This window comes from Notothenia rossii (genome assembly GCF_949606895.1).
Source record: "Notothenia rossii genome assembly, chromosome: 9".
Lineage (NCBI taxonomy): Eukaryota > Metazoa > Chordata > Actinopteri > Perciformes > Nototheniidae > Notothenia > Notothenia rossii.
Window position 1 is genome coordinate 22,008,998 of NC_136907.1, and position 27,109 is coordinate 22,036,106.

The 27,109-nt window shown below is 42.2% G+C and overlaps 1 protein-coding gene across 3 annotated transcripts in view; it reads right to left on the reverse strand.

Moving 5' to 3' along the window:
* spns2 (SPNS lysolipid transporter 2, sphingosine-1-phosphate) overlaps positions 1 to 26,472 on the reverse strand; it is a 70,723-nt gene extending 44,251 nt beyond the window's left edge. For 2 of the 3 annotated variants that reach the window (XM_079651570.1, XM_079651571.1), the window contains exons 1-2: positions 26,044 to 26,472; positions 6,569 to 6,634 (exon numbers count right to left, since the gene is read on the reverse strand). In XM_079651570.1, the coding sequence (XP_079507696.1) occupies positions 6,569 to 6,634; positions 26,044 to 26,275 (298 nt within the window). In that variant the 5' untranslated portion in view covers positions 26,276 to 26,472. Of the gene's footprint in view, positions 1 to 4,007; positions 4,627 to 6,568; positions 6,635 to 26,043 lie in introns of those variants that run through there. The other variant, XM_079651572.1, reaches the window with a different exon arrangement.
* Between the last annotated feature and the right edge of the window lie 637 nt (positions 26,473 to 27,109).

Here is a 27,109-nt window from a genome sequence, read left to right on the forward strand (position 1 = left end):
CCACCGAGCTGAGATCCAGCAGAGCAATTGAGTGCGGGGGTGAGGAGTTTTTCTTGCCTGCAGTAACTACAGGAGCAACCAGCTTAATGACAAGCTCCGGCTGAAATGACAGAGAACCCCGTTTGTGTTCCTGTATGCTTAACTTGTTATTGGAACTAATGGGATATGAACACTAGTGCTGTCACACACATACAGGCACATTACTTACACATACACTCTTAACGACGAATGAAAACAGAGCAAATGAGCGACTAGCAGCCTTATTTTTGACCTTGACTTGCTAGGGTGTGTATAAATTGTGCACATGTGTTACTAGGAGGGGTGTGTATGTGTGTGTGTGTTTCTAATTGATCTGTTGATGCCAGATCGAGGAGAGTAGCCTCCCGTGGTGTCAGGCATTTATCTGTTTGCAGCCTCTTTTTCTAAGAAGCAGGAGAAAATATTGCACAAAACCTTTTCGCCACAAATGCTCTATCACTCCCATATCGACTAAAAAACAAGATGAAATAACAAGCCTATTTTCAAACCACAACGACCCCACCTTCCCACTGTTCATACTGTTCCTGCTGTATTTAAAAATAAAAGGGGATTAGAGATCTGATAGGATGTTTACATGAAGAGGGGTTAACAGCCTGCTTGTTAAACTGGCCTTAAAATCCTGATTGGATTGCAGTCACTCTGTCGTTGACAGGAATTGAGGGGGAAGGAGACAGGGAGCAGGGTGCCAATCATCGCCCCACAGCTGCCTTCCTCCGAGACATGGCCTATAAAAACAGCCCAAGATGGAGACGCACACATTCGCGGCGCGATGTCGAAGCAACATCAGGTCATCGTTTCTATTCTCGTCCCAGCAGGAGAGGGGCTGCTGAACACCATCGCAATGCAATTATTTGGCTTTGGGAATCAATAGTGGAGAAAATTAAAGCTCCCTGCCATGCATGACTAGAGAGAGGAAGGCACAGGTGGCCCTTTCTTCTCCCTCCATCTCCCCTTCATCTCTAACTCTTATAAGGTGCCAGTGGGAGTGACAACGAGGCAACAACAGCTGCCAAACCGCTGATAGAGAGGGAGGGAGAGGAGAGAGTGAGAGGGGAGGTACCAAGGGATACCACGAGGGCAAGAGACAAAATAAGAGCAGCTGTGATCACCCGAAAACAGCTGATTAAGCACAACTTCCCACAGTGTAAAAGGGAATCAGAGAGGCTTCCATCCAACTGTAGAACATTTTTGATTGACACTGACCATAAACCTACTTTCCTACCAACAACTGGCGAGGCTTGTCAAAGTAATTATCTTCCTTTTGTAAGATATATGGACATGATCTCTATAACTTGTTGAACTTCATTTTGTCAATGACAACAATGCTTCCAATAAGATGGCAAAATCATCAGCAGTGTTTTTACTAACATTAGAAGACATGAGTATTGCACAGCCAATGGGCATTTTTGTTCACAAAGACAAATAGATTCTTACAAGTAGAGGAACCTTCATTGTTTTCAGGCAGGGTGAGGCTATGTAGTTGTTAAATGATTCACAGAAACCCTAAATATAAAACTATTATTGGAGTGCCATTTACTTTAAAAATTGCATAGCAGCTTTGTCTCTTTTACGCTTAACGTAAACCAATGTGAGTTATCAGGCATACAACTGACCAGGCCTTTGACCTGGTATATACCAAGATCCTAACAGCCTACAAAGACACAAATGCTGTCTTCTACTAAAGTCCTGACGTTATGGGTTAATTCTTGGAGGTTCTTATGTAAGTCTGGTGTGTTAGCGGAGCTCTAGCCTAAAGACTTACACAGCACCTGTGGCCTCATTCCATTCTGCTCACATACTGGTTGAATGGCAGACTGACACCATGTTAAGACTGGGGCAATGTCAGTTGGTGTGTGTTTGTGTGTGTGTGTGTGTGTGTGTGTGTGTGTGTGTGTGTGTGTGTGTGTGTGTGTGTGTGTGTGTGTGTGTGTGTGTGTGTGTGTGTGTGTGTGTGTGTGTGTGTGTGTGTGTGTGTGTGTGTGTGTGTGTGTGTGTGTGTGTGTGTGTGTGTGTGTGTGTGTGTGTGTGTGTGTGTGTGTGTGTGTGTGTGTGTGTGTGTGTGTGTGTGCGTGCGTGTGTGCCTGTATCATGTTTCAGACAAGGTGGGCAGCTACACACAGAACAGGGCACAGACAGTCTGCGAGCTGTTTTGAGCGCCGGCTCCTTATTAAGCCACCGCCCCACTGTACATCCAGCCCGACTGACCCCAATAACTGCTGCCATGCTGAACGAGTGACGGATAATTACTCCGCCATTGTAAGGAATAATTCAACCCATTATGAACTTTTTTTTCTGATTTGCCTCAAAGCACTTGAATAACAGGAGGAGAAAGCCTTCTCTCAGATTCTTCCGTCTTGTTAACAAAAGTATTCAAAACTAAACCAAAGGTAACACTAACCAGGTGAACCCCCTCTCCTCTTCTTCTCCTCCATTAACCTTTGCTGCCCTCCGTACCCTGGGGACTGGACCAGTTCACAGCTGCGTGTGAGCGTCACTCACTTAGCCGCTGCCTGAAGGCCATTAGCAGGAAGGCCATTAGCAGGAAGACCTGTCATCTCCGGAGGGGGTGCTGGGCTCAGGCTGTCCCGGTGCTCTGACAGGTCTGCTGAGCTCCAGGTGAGACCCTCTCCCCATACTGATGGACGCGCTCAAACAGCTTAAACTGCCTTTACCCCTAACCTGAGTGACAGCTCCGAACACCTTATCCTCTCACTCGGAGAGCTGAGACCTCACCTCCTCGGGAAATAATGACACACATGCACACCTTATGCACAATGAGCACATTCCTCGTGTCAATATGTGTTGTGTAAGCCGCTTTAGGAAGAGTCCGTTGCAAAATAACAGATAACTGGTGGGTGCTGTGGAGGCCGAGCTCACCACAGGGTATTTTCCATGTGTTGTTCTTTAGCCTTTAAACACCAGTTTACACCCACTGTACCGCAAAAAGCATTCATCAGGACTTGTTTTTTGTATTTTCCTGCCAATGGTGGAGGAATGGTTCTACTTTTTCTTTTGATTAAATTAGTTCCAATAACTTAAACCAAGCTAGGGAGAGGAAACATTTATTTACCGGATTATAACAAATGCTACTAAAACTAGAACTACTCTCGGAAAGATTCGCCCAAGGACATTGGTGCATTCACTTGCTCCTCCATTTCAGAGTTTGTAAGTTATTATTTTGACTTGTATGGAAACAACATGGATGCTACAAAGAAGATGTATTTTATAGTTCAGAGCGTTGAGATATCACATTCCTAGTTACCTAATTGTCATCTTGAGGGGCGTTCATGTACATTTTCTGACTCGGGATCTCCTCTAGCTGCCTCTATAAGCTGATTATAGACGTGTACTTTTTGAGTTGACCAACTACAATTTCCCACGATCTTTAAAGGCCAATCACCTTACTGCTGTCAAACTTTAAATCGGTTCTACTCTCTCCAACCGTCAGCTGTCATCTCAGGTGGAAACGCTGGGAGGCCTCCTCGACCCCATTCCAATACTTGCTACAGTTGAAATGTTTGACAATGAGGTCTTATACTCAAAGACTATTCTAATTTCTATCAGCTTATCCATATCTATAAATATGATTTAATCTAAAATAAGTCCCTCGTGATAGAGATGCCACTGACTGACTTTGTACTTGTTCCAAGAAATGTATATCTTATGAGTCATAAATATACAGAGTGCAAACACTGCAGCAGGCCTAAGAAGCCTGGTGCTGCAGGACAGTATTTCTAAAAGCAAACAACTTGTCAGTACCTTCTAGATATGGGACATTTCTCATTTCAGTAGTTCTGATCAAGAGCCAAAGAAAAGGGTCAAAACTATCCTTTCCTCAAGCTGAAACACGAGCAGAGTTCATAAAGTGATTCTGACTCAGACTTGTGTTTGGATCCTGCAGTGTGTGGTGAGTGCTTTTTAAAAAGTGTGAGGGTGACTTGGCAGCAGACACACAGAGAAACACCCACCGGCTGTAAAACACCTACGTTGGCAGTTTACTTTCCCAGGTGGACGTAAGCTGCCAGGACGGAGGGAGCGAGGAAGGACAGAAGGCAGAACCGGCCAGGCCTGCAGGTGCTCACACAGGCAGGGATTGTTCCCTCTGGGGCGGAAGAAGGGGGTGGGGGAAACCGGAAGAGACGTATGCATGCATACTGTAAACATATACACGCACAAACTGAGAGTCCGAGATTACGTCATCCTCCTAGCCTCTTCTTCACACCTAGGCTCTCTGTCTGGGCCGACCCAATCTCACATCCCAACGCCCGGACACCCAGCATTCCTCAGGCCAGTGTGAGAAAAAAGGTCGCCCGGGGATCAGGGGCCAAGCGGAGGCTGAACCATGACAGGCCGGGAAAGGCCAGGGAAACCAAACACACAGCAGCACTGTTGTTTTTCGGTGTAAATGCAGACGGTGCAGAGGGCAAATCAGCTGCACATGCCCCTCTACTGACTTACTGTGTGTGTGTGTGTGTGTGTGTGTGTGTGTGTGTGTGTGTGTGTGTGTGTGTGTGTGTGTGTGTGTGTGTGTGTGTGTGTGTGTGTGTGTGTGTGTGTGTGTGTGTGTGTGTGTGTGTGTGTGTGTGTGTGTGTGTGTGTGTGTGTGTGTGTGTGCCAGTGTGGTAACTCAAATTAAAGAGCCAATGCAAACACAATTAAGAGTCAAACACCCTTCACTGTTTCCTTTTCTTTTTTTCAAAAACAAATCTTCCAGTGCATGTATATGTGTTTTCCCTGCTTATGAAAATAAACAAATCAGACGTATTTGATTCTACACAAGGGCCTTTAGCATTCTGTGCAGGCATCATCTGAAAAAGTTGCTTTGAAACACCATACTAACAATTTAACCCTACTGCAATAACACATTTCGCAAACACATAAAAAGGAGATGTAAAGGAAAAAGAGATTCTGAAAAGGAAATATATATTATGTATGCCACGGGGAAACTGGGCAGAAATGAGTTTTGGCGTTGATGAAATGGCTTATTCACCATAAAGCCAACAGAACACTGGTTTCTTTTTCGCTGCTGGATATTTCTGTCCTCACCGCTCCATTCAGCTCACCTAAAGTTAGTCTGAGAACATCAAGAGAAGGAGGAAAACACTGGGCTGTATTCTCTCCCCCCTCAAGCTCCAACCTGCATGCTTGGCCTCAATGGCACTTTGTGTGCAGGTTTGTTGGTGTTCGAATGAGACTGGGTCCTGTCCCCCAAAGAGGGGGTTCTGCAAGGTATCTACCTAAAAGGTGAATTTATGGGGGTGTGTTGAATAGAACAGGAAACCCTACCCTGAGTCCTCAGACGCTCCTGGTACATGCATGCAGGCCCTCAGGAGAAAAAGCATGCCTGGCTACTGATGGTGTTTTCCTTCCTCTGACCTGCTGCTGCTGCTGCTGCTCTGTGGAAATGCCCTCCCTTAATAAATACCTCAATATTGCTGGTGGTGTGACTTTTAGATAGTGCTCCGATGGAATCATGTAGTTACACACACACAATGAAAGAGAGCGTTTGGATAACATTGTCTTTTTATCTTGACATTTGTAATGATTGCGAAATATAGATATGTTTTTTTTAAAATCCTAAAATCCAAATCAGTCAATCGATCGTAATTCCTCCTTTTTTTTATTCTTGTAGATGATTAAATAAACAGTTTTAAGCCAATTCTCATCAGTATTTTCTGAAAATAACTTCAATTGGCTTCTATTTAAGTCTATTGAACTTTTGCCTTTTCTTTTTCCCTTACATTATTGGGAAGTTTTCTGCATGTACTCCATGGAAAAATGTATCAACTGATCTTAGGCCTTGCCCTGGCTGTGTTTTTTGTTTTATCTAATCTTCTTTAATGTTACACAAACTCTCAGAATGTATGTTTATTGTTGAAATTCTATGTTGCTGCTATTCTTGGCCAGGTCTTTCTATGTATATTATCGTAATGCAGTGGTGAACTGTCAGGGCCTTCAAGGTATTCAGAGAATACCCTGGAACACTAAGATAAAACAAACAAAAAAATCAATTTAATTGTATAAATAAAATGTATGTAAAATGAATAAATGAGAATGGTATCTGTGTTCTTGATCTGTAATATTACAGTGTTACGTTGATTTGTTTGTCCTTCTCGGTCCATGCACTACGCATTTCAGTGGTTTTGTGTTAAAAAAAAAAAGCAACCAATCCGCAGCGGAGGGTGTGTGTGTCTCTACAGAAGGTCCAGTTGTGATAGACACGGTTCGCCACTTTCGTAATGTATATAAAGGAGAACAATATGAGGTATTAGATGTGTTAAAATATAGTGTTTAGCATTTCCACTTTGAATTATGTTGTCAATATCTCTTCCAAAGTAAAAGCTTTTTCTTTTTGTGTGTGCAAACAGCATTTTTCTGTTGATTGGCAACTATCATCAAAGCCTCGTAGCTCCAACCAATTTAGCAAACACCAAAATACAAGAGTTACACAATAATTACACCCATCACACTGAGAATGTGTTGAGCTGGATTGTTCACACTGGCAATTATGGGATTAAAGGAGATTTACCTGTTTGCAACAAGCCGATTCCACTGTCTGATACTCCGTAATGCCGCTGGATGTCTTGCAGAACACCTGTTAACAGGAGGAGAGGCCAAACATAAATGTGGTTTCAAGACATAATAATAATCATTATAACCACCAATTTCACCTACATTGATTCTGGCATAATTAAGTCTTTTGTGGTTTGTGATCCATTGGACATGATGGATATAGACAGCACTCAAAGGATATCATTCACTAAACATCCCTGAAGAGCAATATAGTGTTTCTGATAAGTGCTCTCTTGGCTGCCATACAGAGGTAAAGTTTAAGTAAATTGTTGTAAAGATTTCACCGCTGTGTGTTATATACTAACAACACACCTACAATTAAACCAGTGGAAGAAATATTCAGACCTTTTACTTAAGTAATTGTAAGAACACTGTAACAATACTCCACTACAAGTAGAAATCATGCATTCAGATGCTTACTTCGGTAAAAGGGGGTAAGGACTATCAGCAATATGTATTTGGGTCCACCCTGCCCCACTAGCCCTTGCACATATTACTGCTGCATGAATATTTATTCTGCATTTTACTGCTGTACATGATTTGTTAATACCTTTATATACTATTAGCTGCTTTAATCAACAGCAATGCATCATAGTCATCAAGTTGATCATGTTTCTCCCATAAAGAGACACTGCTTCACACACAATCACCTTACTACATTTGGAGATACATGGCTTTTACTATAAATGAACTAATCTGAAGAGTATCAAAAGCTGTCACACGTGGGAAGTGGGAAAAATGTCAGTAAAGAAAATGAACACACATGTTCTCGCAGACCATGTGTCATGTGCAAAGTTCAGGGGAGTAGCACTTGCAAGCACAGTGACTGGAGTTGGGTTTGTCTTCACGCGATGACACTGCGACCAACTGTTTGAGGTCATTTTTCCTTGCGGCTCTCATAAGTCAAACAGACACAGAGCAGCACCTCAAAATTGCTCCACTGTGAGAAACTGGAAAGTCTTTGAAGTCCTGTTAATCCTGTTACTGTAACCCAAGAGCTGGAAAGGAGGGAATCCACTCAATGTGCATGTCTCTAATGCCTTAATGAATAAATGTAAGGCAGGACAGCATGTGCACATCTGCTCATCATAACATCGCGACTTGTGTGCGTTTAATGTCAGTAGCATGTAAAGTAATAAAATAGCTTTAACATCTCATAAACATCAGAAGAATGGAGATGAAGAAGAAGATCAGAGGGTGATTCATTAGATTTAAAGAAATGTCATAACATTTTAAACCCCAGTAAACAAGGAGCAACATAACCCGTGTAATGAATTCTGCTCCTCTTGAGACCACCAACTTTGAAAAGGTTCAAAGTCTTATTTTAGCACTGAAAGGGAAATAAAAAAGTCCAAATGCAACGTGCTGTGCATGGTAGAGCTGGCTGTTTCTGCTCCTGGGGATTGCACCGGCGCTCATGAAAATGGAACAGTAGCATGACTGACATTTTAAAAAGCTGGCGGCCATTAATCTGAGCCCAGCAGAGCAGTGTGACCTAGCATAACCTGACCTCCACACTGGGGCACCTGAGTGATGTAACTTTTAGAAATACCTCATGCATCATGGAGGATGATGAGAAAGAGGAAAGCAGGTTAATGATGTACTCAACATAATATTTGTGATTCTGCCATCCTCAACATTGGAATTGCTTGTCTTATTGTCAATGGTGAGACAGAATGTGTCAGTGCGATGCAGAGGCAGGTGCAGGTTGGACTGTGACTGCAGCAGATACATGCGTCAGATTCCTGTCATCTGAGTCAAACCACCTGCCCACATTCTCACACAGCAGGAAGCATTCCTGTTAAAGAGCTAACACTCACACTCTTTGGCTTGTTACTCTTTTATTTAGGTGCTCCCATGAAGACAGTTTCAGTGAAACCGACAGTACAATGTAAAAAATGAGGAAAATCAAAATTGAATTAGAATTCCTCGGAATCACATAGTTCAGTTTGCTCTACCATCTCGGCGTCTATGTGGGGACTGTGGTTCTTGTTAGCAGCTCTCACAGCAGCACTCAGAGCATACAGTGTGACAATTATGCAGCAACAGCCTCAAGCCAGGCACCTCAATATACAGTTTACAGGAAGATAAATCTCAGTTCATATCAAGTCAAAGTTACCATGACTGATACAGATCCTATTTCACATGCATCTCAGGGATTTAGTTTTAGGACTCCAAAGTGATTTGAAGTAAGAATATAGGAGTGTGGGAAGAAGTACTCCAATTATTCACTCTAGTTAAAGTAGCAATACCACAGTGTACAAACACAGATTGGAGGAATCTAACCAACTTTAAGTAGGAAAAACATATGGTAAAATATTAAATAATAAATATCAGGCTGCCATCTTTAAAAGGCAACTCTGCCCCCTCCCCTGTGAAGCCTGTCAAACAGCGACAACAGTGTTTAAAAGTGTACTGTACGACTGCAGCTGTACTACTAATTAGCCAAGAAGAAGTTCACACACACACACACACACACACACACACACACACACACAAACACACACACACACACACACACACACACACACACACACACACACACACACACACACACACACACACACACACACACACACACACACACACACACACACACACACACACACACACAGAGAGCCTGCTGGGAGGGGGATTCCAGCACCAGATGGTGGAGCGTCCCTCCTGGACAGAGTGGGCATTTGTCTGAGCCACACCCGTCTACACTTAACACAATCTCCAGACAATTAATTAAGGTAGAGTTGGCAACATTTTGTATTTTCTTATGTAGGAACTGAGTAGATAAACTTAAGCCACTGTTTGACGCATGACTCTGACAAGATAGGATTTATTCAAAAGTAAACAAATGATAAGTCCATATTAGAGGTTATTATGATATACATGATCTATTCAAGCAACCAAATGTGTGTACCCTTTGAAATAAGTGTTGGATATCAGATCGTAGCAACAGTGTTATTGTACTCGATTCAAGTGCAATGAGCTGTGTAATGAAGTGCGCTAATCTGTAAGGGATTACAGAGAGCCAGCAGCTCTGTGTTTGTGTAGCAGCCTATCCCAACTATCATCTCTGCTCTCAATGAGGCCTTTTAATGCTTGGCAATCAAAGGTGTCTCTTCTTTTGTTTTCTTCTTTTTAGTCAGCCAGTAACTGTATAGTGACTTATTAAGAGACAGAGATTCAGTGATGTATCGGACGATGAGGGACCACAACCTCTGGCCTAGAATGGCAGCGCCCTGTTTAGTTGCCATGGCAATGCTGTGCAAGATAAAGGTCAAGAGACCACAAAGAAGCTCAGCGTTCCAAATCTCCAAACTGCCTTTTTTTTGCTTTGACATCCTCATTGCAGTTGCAGCCCACAATGCAGCATCTGCTCACATGTTCCTGAATTACACAGGTTACTGCCCTAGACATATAAAAAATAGCACCATAGCAAGACTCTAGAACAAATTAAAGTGACATGACTGTGGTTGACATGACATTGCAAATATAACGTGACAGATCCATTTAACAATTGTGACTCACTATTTATTTCTTACAGTCATCACGGCATAAAATAACACCTTATATTTTACCAGGCTTTCAATTAAAGTGCTTTTTTTTCTACCAGATTGAGCAATTTCTACATGTTTGTCCAATGCGGACAAATCCCTGCTATTTTCAAGGTTTAATGTACCAAAATGTAAAGGCATCAAATGAATCTTTAACTCTGAAAAACATCCTGCTATAATTTTATTTACACATGAATATATAGGTTTTCATAAAGAGGCATTGTTTTAAAGTGTTGAAATTCTAAAAATGAATGTATTTTTGTCGTTATATGAAATGTAGGACTCATGTTCCTTAACCAACTCTATCAACCTTTTTCTGTCATGGCAGTTTTTGATCACGGTCTCCTACCAGACGGCTGTTCTAAAGTGATGCACACGAGTTAATTGAACAAAGTTAATGGGTTTCTCAAGTCTCGAGCCTCGGTGGGGGCTGCGTGCACCTGAGCGTGACGCAGAATGAAGAAACACGCCAGGAATGTGGATCTACCTGACAGCACACAACAATAACAACAGCCACTTCCATCTTCATTTATGGTAACAGCACTCAGACACAGAGCATAGTCACAGCGGGCAACTCCCTCTGACACACGGTCACTCCCTCAGTGTACCTTAAAGAAAACATAATGAACACTGACGGAAAGGCATTTCTTTAAAATTCTGACTATGATTATACAGCTTTCCTGTAAGACTATTGGCTTACAGAATCACTCAAGTTGTTTTATTCTTTGACCTTTCCAGAATTGAATGTGATGCTGAACTGTACACGCTATATGGCTGCAGACAGTTGCTTCGTGAAACTCAACACAGAGAGTTGACACAGAGTCGGGGTTCAGCATGTAGCTGACACTTATTCCACCCTCTCATAAAGTCCGCCTTTATGACCACTTTTTTCAGAGTAGCTTTTAAGAAGAGCACTCAAATTGGTTTACATGCCACAAACGCTGCTTTTAGAGCAATGAATGGTGAATGATCATTCTTCAATATGAATAGTACTTTTCTTTCACTCCTTTCCAAAATAAGGCTATACCAGTGGACGGCTCACGAAGGCGTTTTGTGAATCAATTTATATCAATGTATCTCCGGAGAAACATATGTATGTCTTTTATCATGTCTGCAAACAAAAACAGAAATAAAACATGACGTATGGTGGATCTTTAAGACTTTCGGAGCTTAAATTACCTTACGTCATAAAAACATGATGGCGTGATGCTGTATCCATTAAATGAGGATTCAGCATGCTGTTTTTGCAAGGCCAGCTTTCGTGCAGTGACGCACAGTGCCAGCATTACTCCTCTGGGACCACCGTACGCTCAAAAATACACCATAACACACACACATGGCCACACTCAGATATGCACACGCAGAACTTCCGTCGGCACGAAGAGGACGGATTTAATATCAAATCCCCAACCGAGATTTGTGGATCTCCGCCCCCCCCCTTGGTTCTATTTCTGCTCTAAGAAACTAGGCTAAGAGGAAGGAGAGAATAGCGGTCCAATTTAACAGCGGTGAGTGTTAGAGACACACAAACACAGAGAGGTAGGGAAGAGGACTCATGAGGAGCAGAGAAAAAATGGGTGGTGGATACAATCGGGTCTTTGCGTGATCCGTTTTGAAAATAATATGTTTCCATTGTTTATATAGTATACGTGTGTGTGTGTTCCCCTTTCCCCTGTTATGACTGTGTGTGTGTTTGAGTGAGAATGAGCCAATGAGATGGAAGTCATTCATTCTTGCCAGAGTGACGGATAGCGGTGAACCGCTCTGCTGATGTGGCTAAATCCTTCCCCTTCATTCCTGCTAAGGGGGGATCCCTTTTCATGTGTCAACCCCATCCTTATAAATAGTCTGGGAAAGGAAGAAGAGGTAATGAGTGAGGAGAAAGTGCATCTTTTCGGGTTGTTCTCGTGGCCAATTTTTGGGGGATTTGAGCGTGCAAGAGAGAGTGAGAAAGAGCTCAGGGAGGGAGTAACAGAGTGCAGAGGCAGGCCGCGCTGCAGACTGCAGAGAGGAGAAAGTTGACCACAAATATGCCCGACTGTGGCCGGCGGGCTCCTGACCGACTGCTCTCCTCCCTTGCCATGTGGCCGCAGTGGGCGGGGGAGTGCTTTTTCCATTCCACTTCCTCTCCCTGCCACACAGAAAGGAAACGTACTGCAAATGTCTGGGAAACTGTGAAGAACTGCACAGGAGGGACTTCAGAGCTCACGCAAGAAAACAACATGAGCAAGAGTTTGAGCGCGCAAGAGAGTTCAAGGGCTGCTGCTTTTCTACTTCGCCCAACAAAAACTTGAACTGTACAACCGGTGAAAAACACTATAGATCAATTTCAGTCGAGTCATGTAGACTACCTTTGATCAGTAGTTGTTCAGTAGAGCTATTCCCTGTAAAGAGAGGAAATGTACTCAACATTATAACTTGGTTTGGTAGAATAACCCCGAAATAAATCCTATTCCCTTACGACTGAACTGCATTTTTAATCATATTTAAAGGGAAAATGTACTATCTAAGATTACGATCGCAATTTGACATACCTGGTTAATGTTGTAAACTGAAAAGACACACAAATAAAAAATGTAACATCATATTTATTGGTTAGGTTAAGTAAAACACCATTATTTGACTAAAGTGTCGTAGTTATGTTATTTGAATTACAAACGTTGAAAACTGAGTGATCACTACGTTTTTTTTCACACAGCGTCACCAACAACACCATCCCAACTTCCTACGTAGGCTGGCTTTTATTAGAAACATATTTGTGACAGGATTGTCAGAATGTACTTCCTGGATCATCTTCTCAACTGTAACAACCCGTCCGATCATGTCGACATAAGAATTGTTTGCAAAACCCACAAACCACTGATACACAAAATTAGAAAGTGAAAACTTGAGTACTGGTTTCAGCTCCTGTTCTTTGTTTGATTTTGCTGACCATGTGTGGGTGTGAAAGTGCAAGTGCATCAAAAAGACACAAAAGTCCAATATACCACTATAACACACCAAGATAAATGAATTGAAATCAGAACACCTGCCTGAGTGTGAGGATGAATATGCTGTTATTTCAGTAACATTTGGAACAGCTTTCACTCTAATCTTCAAAATGTGTGACAGCCAAACTGGGGCGATATCAAATTAAAGGCCTGTAGGATTGCCAGCCTAACCACTTTGATTAATAGAGCTTGTTTTCAACCTAGTTTTCTTTCACTAATCAAAAGCTTGAATTCAGCTGAAGGGCCGCGGTGCATTAGTCCCAGCCAGTACGTGCTAAATATTTGATGGTTGTGGAGAGGATGCATAGTGAAGCATCGAGGGAGCAGACTAAACCTATAGCTCATCTATAATACATCCACATGTTCGTTATGAGATAATGCATTAGATGTATAAGAGAGGGATGCAGTGAGGCGAAGCAAAGGTATTTGAGATGAGATGAGACTGTCTGACTGCCAGGGGATCTCCGCGAGCTGCACTCGTTCACACCAGCGTCTCCCAGGAATACTGAACAGCAGTTGAACTCAACCTTGAATGTGAACCCAGGAGGAGTGTTATTTATGTGGAATTTTGAAAAAGAGCCACGTTAACCGGAGAAAGAAACAGAGAAGGGCTCAAATGGTGTCTACTTTCGTTTGATAGAAGATGTGAAATGGACTCTTTCACAAAGCAATGAAAATGCTTTAAGGTTTCCATTCAATTTGGACCATTTAAATCAATTCATAAAAAAAAGTACCACCCACAATGGCATTGAGCAATGGCTTTGAGCAAAGTCAAAATGCTCAAAATGGCAATGCTAACGTGCTAATATTTAGCAGTTTACCATGTCCTCCATCTTAGTGGAGCAACAACACAAAACATTTATAGGTATTTCTAGTTTAATTGTTGAATAAAGTCACATTTTGACATAATCTGGGCCATAAAGGTTATTTTTGTATTTTATTTTGTTCATCCCCTGGGATCATGAATGCCTCAAACATAATTTGCGACAATATATCAAATATATGTAAGATAATTAATTGAATAAGTCAAAATGTGTAAGTCAGGGTTACCCAAAGCATGATAGGATTCTTCCCCCGGAGACCAAAAATACCTCTTGTAAAAAAAAATGTTTCCTATATTTGTTGAGATATGTCAGTCAAAAGATAAGTGGCGAAACCACCACTCATAGACTGACCAGCTGGACATGTAGGGTTATGTAAAGATGGTGGTCAATACATACACTACATTAGTGTGTCTCTGTGTCTCTGTGTGTGTGTGTGTGTGTGTGTGTGTGTGTGTGTGTGTGTGTGTGTGTGTGTGTGTGTGTGTGTGTGTGTGTGTGTGTGTGTGTGTGTGTGTGTGTGTGTGTGTGTGTGTGTGTGTGTGTGTGTGTGTGTGTGTGTGTGTGTGTGTGTGTGTGTGTGTGTGTGTGTGTGTGTGTGTGTGTGTGTGTGTTTGAGTCAGTACATGTGAATTTGAAAAATCCTGTCGGTAATCCCTGTGCTATTTTTACATAACTGTGTGGAGGATTAATGTCATTATGTAGCGTTTATAATGAGATTTCATGTCCCTCTCTTCCTTTCTTTTCTTTTTATAATTTATGAGAATGTGGGGGAATCCACATTGAAACATTTTGCTGCATAATCATCACAAACTGTACGAACAGCCATGACCAGATCTCTTATATTATATCTTTAATGAAGCTCATTTAGACAAAGTGTACTACTCAAAGATAAAGCAGAATGCTCTAATATGCTGCACGTGTATTCAGTTACTTATTTGATACTTTACAGATACACTTTGAACAGAATATATTTTTGTTCTCTAGGCTCGACACCTGACTCCTCTTGTTCATGTTCCTTGTTTCACTGGCAGTGTGAGATATAAAGTATAACGATAAGATGTCCACAGGCTGTCAAACTGACTGTATATCCCACAGAGCTGAACATTTTTTCAGCTCAATTTAGCATCAAACCGCCGCAGTGAAGCTATCATCTGTGAATAATCACAGTGCCTAGGCTCCAAAAAATTGAGAATTCAGTAGCAATAATGGCCCAGCTGGTCCTAATGTGTATAGCATATTATTTTCATTTCCATTCTTCAAGACAACAAAAAAATCCAGGAATGTATTGGGTAAAATTAGTCAAATTGTTTATAACTGGAAAAGAATGAATAATAAATACACCTGTCACACACCATTAAAAATTATATTGTAAAAAAAAAAGCTTTTCGTTGAATATGACATAGGGAATAAAATGTAGTTAGAATTTGGAGATATATTTAATTTTTGATGAAGAGTAGTACGAAAAAAAAAGACTTAATTTTAGCCTCCATTTTGTGACAAGGCTGTTTGACTGGATTATGTGGCAGTATGACTTATGCATAAGGAAACCATTTATAGTTTTAGTGTGCATAGTGATAACATCTGTCATGAATGAGTTTGTCTCTACTCCCACACATCGATCATGATTCTCCAGATCAGCCCCACCTTCTTCATTTGGACCATGAGTAATGTCATATATCTGCAACTCCTATCCACTCAAATACAGCAGAATAACCCAATAGCTACTTTAATGCTGCAATGCCTCCCGGGAGTTCAAAGGTAAAACTATTTGAATGTCAAACATGTGTTTTCTATCTCCAGGCTTTGTCCTCTATCCACACTACAGCCCAAGGGAAGAACAATCGGACACATAAAAGCATTTTTCATTCAGACATCCTGTCAAGGTGACCTCTATAGATGCTCAAAAGCAATCCAACCAATGCCACTCTCACACTGTCTCTTCATATAATGGGAAAAAACTAATTCCCAACTCCATCTCATCTCGTTTATAGGGAGGACAGTTTAGTTAAGGCTGAGGGGTTCATCTTTCACTGTCTCATGAATTAGATATGCATCTCATTACTTCCTCTGCTTTTTCATCAAACACTCTGAGAAACCCAAATATGTATTTTTGCGCAAACTTATAAAAGATGACCTCGGGAATAATTACAAAACATAATTTGATTTCTGATCTCATTTTGCATGATGAAAAAGTGTGCAACCTCATTGCCAAAAGTAAACTCTGGAACTTTTTAATTGTGATGCGTGACTTTGAATTCAACTCAGCGTGGGAAATAAACACCTAGGTATCCTTTTTCGCCTTCTATGACTTCTTCCACATACCAGGCGTGTTTCATTAAAGAATGGCACACATACCTACAGCACACAGCCAAGGGCCTTATGCAGTCAGTCATTATACCACAATAAGGAAAATGCACAAGACACTTAACACTGGTGCGCTGCCCACATACTTCCATCAACAACCTGAATGGTGCTACTGCAGTATGCTGCGGTCCGGTCTCCTAAAGCATCACTGAACATCTACGTCTTGTTCATCAGTCTCACTTTATTCCAGAACCACCACCACAACTGGAAACAGGCTTAGCTTAATGTAGAATGTTATATATCCAGTGTTATAAATACATGCAATATACACTTTTGAAGTGGTGTGTTGACAGGCTGCCTGCAGATTTATGTAATTAAAACATGGACCAGTAAACATTTATGGTGCAGGAGTATCAAAAGAACGCTGCAATAATCCTCCCGGGCAGTGAGGCGTAACCAAACATTCTGGTGTACAACTGCAATGCAGAAACAAACAACCTAAACTCAGCCTGGCAGTCTGTCATAACCAAATTCTTCTACAGCGAATGCAGAAAATAAACACGCATACATAAGTATGCTTGCCTGATGATCAAGCTGTGCAGTGCCATATTAGCTAGATATTGAATGAGAAGCTGGACTGATTGGATAAGATGTGTTCCTGCCAGCACAACATTAACATTCACATTTTTACCTTCAGGGCTGTTTATCAAATTATGAGGTTTTGGTTTTATGCAGTATCTATTTTACTTTCTGACAAATGTACTCGTTGCCGGTGTAGTTCTGTCAAAAATGTATCCACATGAAACTTCTCACTACAAGGTGTGTGGTTCATTTTGAGTGATATAAATCATGACATAGCTACAGTACAGATAAATAGCACTACTACTAGGTAGGAGGAAATAATAGGTGTTTTTACATTTAAAAAACATACCTTTAATACCTGTGTAGTGCACATATGTATTTTCCCTGGGACAGCACTGACGTCTTGGAAACACATACCCAATGACACATTCTCATAGGAATTCAATCCTAAGTGTGAACCTTTTACAGAAGAAAGACACACTAAGGTCTGTGCGTGTGTGTGCGTGTGTGTGTGTGTCCACCTCTGACCCAGGGCATTAACACAAAGATCTAAGGTATTTGAAAGAGTTCACCGCCCTCATTCAACCCCAAGCTCTTCCCATACATAGTAACGCATACACCAAACACAGTAATGAAAATCCTGCTGCAATCTCATCTAGCTCTGACATCATGAAAGATATCCTGAAATGAAATCATAAAAAGAGCTGATGAAACATGTGAGGGAACGCACACAGGACCTCATCTTGGACCTCATCAGTGGATATTAAAGATTACATAATCCCAGTGCCAGGCTCCACTATTTACTCAATCACATTGGAAAGATTACATTTATCCTCAGCAGGGAAGGTTTCTCAAATATAGGGCTGCTGTAAATAAGCACTCCAAATATTATTCAAGCAGCTGTGAGAGCCTCAGGAGCTGAGAGCTAATATCACTGCTAGCTGCAGCTCTGCTTTCACAACCTCCGACTGTGACTGAGGCTGCAGGTCAATATTAGATTCCAAATCCTCGCAGGAACAACTTGTTAATGTGTCAGAGAAAAATCCAATTTCAGTGTATCCCAGGACATTACGGTTTCATCACTTGTAACAAATTCCAAGCTGCTGTTCTGTTGATCAATATTCAGGGTCTGTGTGTGCGTGTTTTGCAAAGTTGAGAAATGGATTGCGTTGTCTTCTACTGTATTTCCATTTCTTCACCCCTATACAGTCTCAGCTAGAGTGCTAAGTGGAACATTTGAATATGACCGTTAGCTTTGTCTTTTTTTTATGTTTAGGAGATTATGTCTCCAAGTTTGGGTTAGGGTTAGGTTTGTCATCTTTCTGCCTGCAGGCAAATTAAGTTTTATTTTCTGTAACGAGACATTGTGCTGCACTTATGTGTTAATATGTGTTGAATTATACTGAAAAACATTGTTCCTAAATCGTGGAATTGATGTGATCAGATATCAACGTGTTGTTGAAACAAAAAGTCGGAAGAATGACTTCCCAACTGTAGAAATTGAACCACCTGGAGCATGTGAATGCAGCATTGGCTCTGGAGGAGGCTTCCTATCTCCAAGTTACATTTTAGATTGGTTTCTCTCTTTTGGTGTGTGATTGTTGAAATGGATTTGAATGTCATTGGAATATTTGGGGTAGCTGTAGAACACTCAGTGTAGTCTGAGGAGTGAAAAGTCAGTGTTGCCTAAAAATTAGGGATAAATGTTTTGACTGAAGAACACAATTATTCATATTTTCACCTCAAAAAAAATGTTGGCTGTAGTATTGGCCTTAATATTTTTAGAGGTTATCAAAAGAGATGGAATGTTGGGGGTGAGGAAAGCAACATTTTTTCCAATCGCAATTTATAAACAGGGATGAGCAACGTGCTTAACACATCCCAAATCATTACTCCTTCCTTCCTGCAATGTTGCCTTCTGGCTGGAGAGAGGAATATCAGCCCTTTTCTTCAGATAAACACTCTCAGATAAACAGACAGGAAGGGAGGTGCGCCTTTTAACATTGGGGCAAATGTGTTTGGGAATGGCTAAATGGAGACTGGGAGAATCCCCCTCTTTCTGCTTGTGACTCATGTCACTATCAATTCAACATGTCTTCAAAGTTGGACGGAAGTTAGATGACACTGTTCTTATCTCAGGGCTGTTATCCCTATATATACTTGTCGGTGGTTGTCACAAAGAACACACTAACGCCCCGTCCTTATGTCCACACGCTCCTATGATGACAAAGGGGAGATCAGTGATTATCACCTTCACATGTCAAAGATCAACAGGCAGCTTGAGCAAGCACGACCTTCTTTTACAAGTTGACTCGTCAAGCTACTGGAAGTTGAAAGATAAAAAAACAGATAAGAGGGTAAAGGATAAGAAAAAGGCTCTGTATGTTGAAAGAGCCACTCAGATTCTTGATGATGATGGATTTTGTCAAAAACTTGATGTGTGGCTCTGTTCTAAATTGATGTGTTACCCATAGTGGACTATCATTTTAGAGTCTTGAGTTTGGAATTTTGGCCGTCGCCATCTTGGTTTTTGGAACCATGGTTAGGGTTAGGGTTAATAAAGTGCAACCAAACACTAATCTGAACCCTGAACAGACAATTCTGTGGTAGTGACCTGTCAATCACACGGTGGCCTAGAGCAGTTTTCTAGCTTGTTATGACTCAGGTGCTGTTTACATGGGAACAAAACGGGTTGTATCCACTACTTTTCTCTTTCGTATAGCCCGTTCGTTCAGACGAGGCCTTAACGGAAACGCAGAAACGGACCCCTAAAACGATAATGGGTCCCAAGGTGGATAGATCTGCGGACGGAACGCTCTGTGGGGCCAAACGGCTCTGTGTCTACGTCCTATACGATCATTTTCCTGATAACGATGAAGCCATAGCCCCGCCTCTCCCCACCTCTGCTGCTCACTGCTGGAGCATGGTCAGTAGCTACTGTCAGTAGCTACTGACCATGCTACAGATGTTAGTGCAACATCTACAGCTCCTCTACCACAACCATCAGCAACAAGTGGACATGGAGAACTACATGAACTACATGTTGCTAAATCCACCGCGGAGAATAAACAGAAGGGCAACCAGGCAACCATGGCAATCATGCTCGGGGGTCTTCTTCGCTGCTTTCGGTGTATTTTGTGGCGGAAGTACAGCGCTACTTACAGGCCCGGCATATGTACTACAGCGTTTCCAGCGGGTCGAACGGTCTCGTGTGAAGGGACACGTTTATTGAGCCGTATCCGTGTGAACGGAAGACTTTTTTGATTTCAAATTTGGTTCGTTTGCGTTTCGTTTGCTTTCCCGTGTAAATGGGGCCTCAAAGAAGGAGACTGTTGAATGCCAATTGAAGCAATCAAGCACTAAGGTTTTTAGAGTGCCTTTCTTCCTGCATGATGCTGTGTCGCTGATCCTGTAGACCTAGAACTGCTGACCATGTTGGTAAGCAAGCTAAATCAATGGGCCAAACTACAATGACTTGCTTCCCGTTGTTTTTAGTACAATGGGATGCACCTGTCCCTTTCCTCTCACGCAGTATCCTTACCTCATGTCGCTCCCTTCAACTTAAACCTCTGTGTTACAGCATTGGCAACAGCGTGTATAAATATCCTCTTAGAATGCAACACATGTAATAGCCTCGTAAATGTGAAGAGAGATGTCGGATGCAAGGTTGGGGCAATGCCAAAATAACAGCTGTACGGAAGGGAAGAGTCAAAAAGTCGCATCAAAGTGACCATCAGCAGAGTCATGAAGCGGTGCGCTCATACCGGGGGGGTCACAGGGGTGAACGCTGCTACGAGGGAAGTGTGTCTGCTCGATTGTAAAATCTGGAGTAGCCACATGAAAGAGCCTACACTGGCAGAGGAAGAAACCTCGTCTAATTCCACTGGTTACTATTACAGACGTCGGCTAAATCGGAGCCTAAAGAACACACAGACTGTTTTCTCACAGCAGTGGGAATGGCACGGCAGGATATAGACATAAAGAGATTAGCGAGACCTCTGTGGGGAACCAGTCTGGAAAAGTCCACTCGGTAGGATATCATGTAATTGCAATGACTCTATTTAACATCTGTTGAATAGTATCAATAATTTGCTGTCAACAGCAGTTTTAAAGGATGTTGAGGTATTCTGTACTTAATTAGTGCTGAAGTGGTAATGTCATTCGAAGAGACATCTCATACTGTACAGGGTCTAATTCGAAACAGCTCAACATCAAACGGTAAAAAAACACGCAGCAGCCCTATAAAGTAAATTACTAGAGGGCCTACCATCTTTTTAATGTCTGTGCCGTTGTTTTGAGTCCTTTAATGTGAACGCTACAAAAACAAGAGAGGGTGAAATAGGCAAAAGTGTGAAGACTTGAGTAACTTGAGCGTTGCCCACACAGCCTCTGACATAGTTTGGTAGTCAGGAGACACTTCTGTATGTCTAATCCTGACATATTCTGCAGCAACACTTCATGTTACTGAGAAGATCTGCACTGACATGTTTCTACCAGCAGCTCAAAAAACTGTCAGCGAGATATTCTACACTTGGGATTGTCATGCAGAAACACTATTTTCTACTCTTGAATTTGAGTAGAATTTGTTTTAGCCCCAAATCTCTCTAACTGACACAGAGATTAGTGTCTTCACTTCTGTTATTTCCTATAGCCTCTGCGGAACTGAAAGTGTTGCACTTTCTTCAACTTTGATGACTTCCACTCAAGAAAGAGCACTTTGTGTTGTGACAACAGACAGGAAAATATGTAGAAAGCAGAAAAATGTGCATCATTTACACTGTGAATACAGAGGAATGGTGGACAGTGATAATTAGTAGCCACAAAGGAACTGGACAAAGCTATCAGGAATTAATCTGCATAGCCTGTCAGACTGGATAGATTACTACATCTTCTTTACAGTGCGACAGAGCTTGCCTTAAGAGGATTATCACCACATGGTCATCTGTGTCTGTAAGCAAGATGCCAATAGTTCACATGCAAGGGTCCTGCACTTGTCCAATGGGATGCAACCCCATTTTTGGGTATTTCTGGAATGACAGCTTGACTGAGACGACTCAGATTAAGGTATCGGGAAGACCCGCTAATCTGCAGCTCCTCAACATTTCTGCACACCACAGATTAGGCTGCAGTCAGTACCCCCCAACATGCCCCATTGCTGGCTAAGAAGGGGGTGCCTCTGGGTGCACACAGGGGGGTGGCTAGAGTTGACACACATCAGGGTACTTAGCAGGCAAATACATTTAAGTGCCCAGTGTCTGCCTCACATATCCTCATATTCTCGGAAAAAAGGCTTAATCCCCTCTTTATGATAAGCTGTCGAGGAGCTTGGACTGTCTGCTGTGGGGCTGCAGAGACCAGCACCGGGATTTAATGTTTCAGAGCCACCTGAAATTAAATTAAATTGTGGCCCTCTAAATCTCAGAGCACTCTGAAAAGCAAATGGAAAAGAAGTGTCTGGTGTTTTCTTCCAAAGGCCACACACCAGTGACCCGACCGGAGCATCGTAACTCATCCACCTCCACTCCAATCATGTTTGATCTCCATCTTAATTCCCTGCCTGCTTCTATTTTCAAACACAGTGATCAGAAGGGGTTGACAGACCTCTTTAGGACAACCTGAAATGTTCCAGACGCTCCCCATTTCTGTCTCGTCTGCTTCACAGACAGTCGTAAAAACGAGCACATGCTTCTGAAGGAGCACTGCAGGTCAGGTCTGAGTCTGACCTACCGGCTGAACAGCTGAGCCTAAAATCCAACTTTGAGTTTTTCTCTTCTTTTCAGAAGCCCTTAAATTGGGCATTCTCACACTTGGATGTGGCCCATAACAAAAAACAGATCACTGTCTCATTTCCACAACACATTACAAACAGATACAAACAGATATTCAAAATGAGTTTTAAAAGGAGTGGAAAGAACAATTTAAGGAATGGAAAAGTGGAAGTGTATTACTGTGATTTGCTTATTATAGGTACATGTAATTCCCAGACTCAGAATTAGTGACATTGTGACTTTTTGTTGTGGTTCACACCATCGGCTTGGAGAAGTCAAGTGTTGGAATCATAAAGTGTATTGTAGGTGGTGTTTTTTTATGTGCGTGTGTGTGTGGCTTCACCTCTGACACCGGGGATTAACAGAAAGATCCAAGTCTTTTGACACTGCTGCTGTGCATTGGTGGGTGCAATTTTCCCATCATTGTTGTGGAGCAGAATAGCCCCGGTGTCTGGAATGGTCACCCTCTGTCCCTGTGACAATGCTTTAGTGATCCACACACACTACAGTAATGGCTGCTGGTACAAAGACCTTTTGACGTCGGGGAAGGTTGTGGGGGGGGGGCGGCATCGCTTGGGCTCAGCCCTGCACTCTGCATCCACTTCCCTCCGACTGCCTGCCACTGCAGCACCGGCCCCTCCCCTCTCTCATTCAGCCCCTCTTGAAATGGTGGGGAGCGTCTTCTTCCAAATGTGTGTGAGTGTTCTGTGGGTGTGTGCTGATGCCTGCCTAATTGACATTAAGATCTATGAGTCGGGATGCGCTTTGGGTACCTGCCGCTTAAGAAAGAGAACAACAGAGCTGGAGAAGCGTAGAGCAAAGTGATTAGTAAAAGGAGGATGGGACTGAAAGCTTGTGGGAGTCCCACAAGGTGGAAAGGAACATTTGATATATATATAAACTTAATCCCACTAAGGAAAATGAACTAAGGAAAAGACAACATTAAGCTAAAAGACACATTTAAATAAAACAACCCTTTAATTCCAATACCGATAAATCAATGTTTTGCTGATTAATCATTCAATCCAATGTCAAAAACTAGTGAACATTTTAAATCCCAGTTCCTTAAAGTCAAATGTGATGTCTTGATGTGTCAGTCCAAAGCCCTAATATTCACCTAATATGATATAAATCAATTAAACGCAAGAAATCTCCATAAATGAGAGGCTGAAAAATACATTAATCGTACATTTTAGCTTGAGAATGTACTTTCCTGATTACCAGATAATAGAAATAGTTGTCGATTATTTTCCTTCTGATCAACTAATCGATGAGTCCATTAATCCTTGCAGCTCTACATGGAAAAAGAACACTGTGCCTCCAACACAGGCGCACCACCTAATTACTACTGCAATGTAGCTCAGGAGGAGGAGAGAGGAAGGAGGAGTATCAGTTTTGTTGGATGCACATGGTTGCCGGTCCTCATTCTGTGTGAGAGTCTGACTCAGAAGCTGCCAATGCATAATGCAAAACAGTCCGTTAGCGTTCCGATAGCAGGATTAGGAAAAGATGGGGATCCCATATGAGCCACATGCACCGAGCACAGCCTCCTCCAAGAGGTTTAGCCCGGGCTGCTGCAACCACCCTCCCTTTCCTAACCCCATCCTACGCATCCACTTCCCTTTCTCCACTTTCTCCTCATCTCTCAGTCAATCATCATCCTACCAAAGCACAGCAAGGTCCAGATATAGGGAACGGAGGAGTTGTGTTTGAGCCCTTATTGAGGGGTTTCCTCTGATCAAAGCATGAGGAGGTGTAAGTAGTACAAATGGTTAGTGTGGAGGGAGACTGACGCATCCATGATGAGGATGAGCAGAGCCTGAGTGCTGCTAAAAGATACTAAGATTAGATATGACCCATCATCACATTCTTGACTGTAGGTTGAGCAGCTAAAGGCTTCCATGATCATTCAGGAGCCCGAGGGTGTGTAGCTTTCCTCTTCACCATGCCCTTAGGATGATGAGCATGTGGGTACTTAAGTGTACGCATTGTTCCGTTTTAATGGGCCACTCCTTCTCCCTGCCACAGGCTACAGAGTGAAATTACACATTTTCCATCTAATTTTAGATAACTTGATGTCAGATAATTGCAGTCATTGCAGTAAATAAATTGGGAGGAGTAGAAAAATGCAAGATTTGGAAGCAAATGTCCAAAGGTCATTGAGATTATCAATCTATTAATGTACTTTAACCAGGAAGGTGTTTCTTTGTATAGAATAGCATGCTCTCCCCATGCTTCCCTCCATTCTCCCTGCTGCAGCAATAATTTTAACCCATTCATTTCCACAGTCCGATGTCCAAGCCTTGATAACTAGCCTTACAAAATCCAATCACCAAATGTTGGATTTTGAGGATAAGGACTAATGTAACACCCTTTAATGTGCAGAGTAGATAACAAAAGCTAATACAATTCTCTCTTATATCCATAATAATTAACTAAAATCAGATTCATTTGTGAGCTGTGGGACTACTCAAACATCTAAACAATTAGATTATACAGGGCTATTTCTTACAATATTTAAACAAAATAAAATATCTCTCACTCTGAACAATCTGCTTTATCTCACTGAGCTCTACTCTTGGTGGTCTTTTTAACATCTATGATTGTTTATCAATTAATCGATTCCATAATTAGGCTAAAACAAATCTCTTTTCTCATTGTAACACATGCCAAGCTTAAATGTCCCTCTGTACACAGTGTTCAGTTTGAATAAATGATGCTCTGGATCTCAGCTATAGTGAGGAAATCCAGGCACTTGAGGGGGATGCACACCACATGGCCCCATCACAGCACCACACACACACACACACACACACACACACACACACACACACACACACACACACACACACACACACACACACACACACACACACACACACACACACACACATCTCACACACTGCCAGCCACACAAAAATACAGGCGATTAGATGTTCCTGGAATAAATCACTCCCAGAAACGGCGAGAAACTAATGACTGATTCTTCACGCTGATACACTCTATCTCTCATTCTGCAGTCGCTGAAACTGACAGACGAGCCCATAGCAATATCACAAATACACACAAAGTGGAGAGTTGGTCGCCTTAATTGATGGATCTACAATTATCTATAGCCCTGGGTAAAAAAATATCAGTGTACAGCCTTTTCTTGAGGGATATCTTAGACATGTTATTAATTTAAACCACAGTACACAGTGGAAACACCTTGCAGGCTTCTGCTTTTTAGCTGATTGTCCACTGCGCTTGGGCAAAGCCTCTTTTGTTCTGCCCGTCTCAGCTGAGGTGTGCTCCATAACACCGCTCACGGGCAATTACGCGCATGTATCACTCTATGGAATACAGAAAGCAGCCCTGGTGTGCTTAAGATAAATAAATGATGCTCTAATAGAAAGGAAGAAGTCAGATCTCTTACCCACTACGGTGTATCTATCCATGTAATTAAGGACGTTCCCAAAAGTGAGGATCCCGGCGGCAGCAGCCGGTGAGTGGCATTTGAGCAGCGCGGCTCGGAATTTGTGCCCCGGCTTGCACGGGTGGAGGTCCGGGTTGGATTTCAGCACGGGGCTCATGCTGCCGGACAGCGTGCGCACCTCATCCAAAGTGCTGCAGCCTTCAATCTCGCATCCATCGCTCTCCACACACATTTCTTGGCTCGAAAGATCCAGCGCAGAGAGAAGGGGGATCAAGAGACAGAGAAATTGAGTAGTTGAGACTCGGAGGTGTTCTGTGATTTCTGTTGGAATTATTCGGTGTGTTGTCCTAAGTGTTGAAGCGCAAGATTCACTCTTCTCGGGGTCATATTTGTGTAGCAGTATGCAGTGACGGACGGGCTGTGCGCTCCTTGGTGTTTTTTCTAAGGACCGAGCGCTGTAGTGCAGGGGGTGTGACCCGGTGCCGGAGACTCCGCCCCCTGAAGCCCGGCAGCGAATGATGGAGCACCTGATACGGTGCTGCAGATGCATGGGACCCGAGTGTGATGCGCCTGCATGGGAAGAAAAAAACAAACTTGCTGTGCTGTAAGGACAGTGGTAAAAGAAGTGTGTGAATTTGTTTATCTTAATACTTATTGATAGTCATCTTTGAATTTATCTCAAGCTCAGTGAAGTGTCTTCACTTACTTATGATACCGAGCCAATACAATATTATAAAAACACTGTTTTGCAATATATACTTTTTTTCCGATGTATAATTGTAATAACTGGCTACTCCTTTTTTAAAATCAACACATTATAAATAACAACGAGTAATATATACTTCTGCTATTCACTACTGTTATTCCTGGCTGCTACTTCATTACCTTTGTATAGGTCCACTTGCTTTTCTAAGGCTTCTATGTATCTTTATACCCTAGTGTATCTATGTGTACCCATTTGATTTGTATTTAATTCAAGTGTGCTTGTCTCTCTATTTAATATGTTAGTCAACTCATTTGTTTAATCTTTAATCCCCTGTTTTAACATTGACAAAGGATTATGATT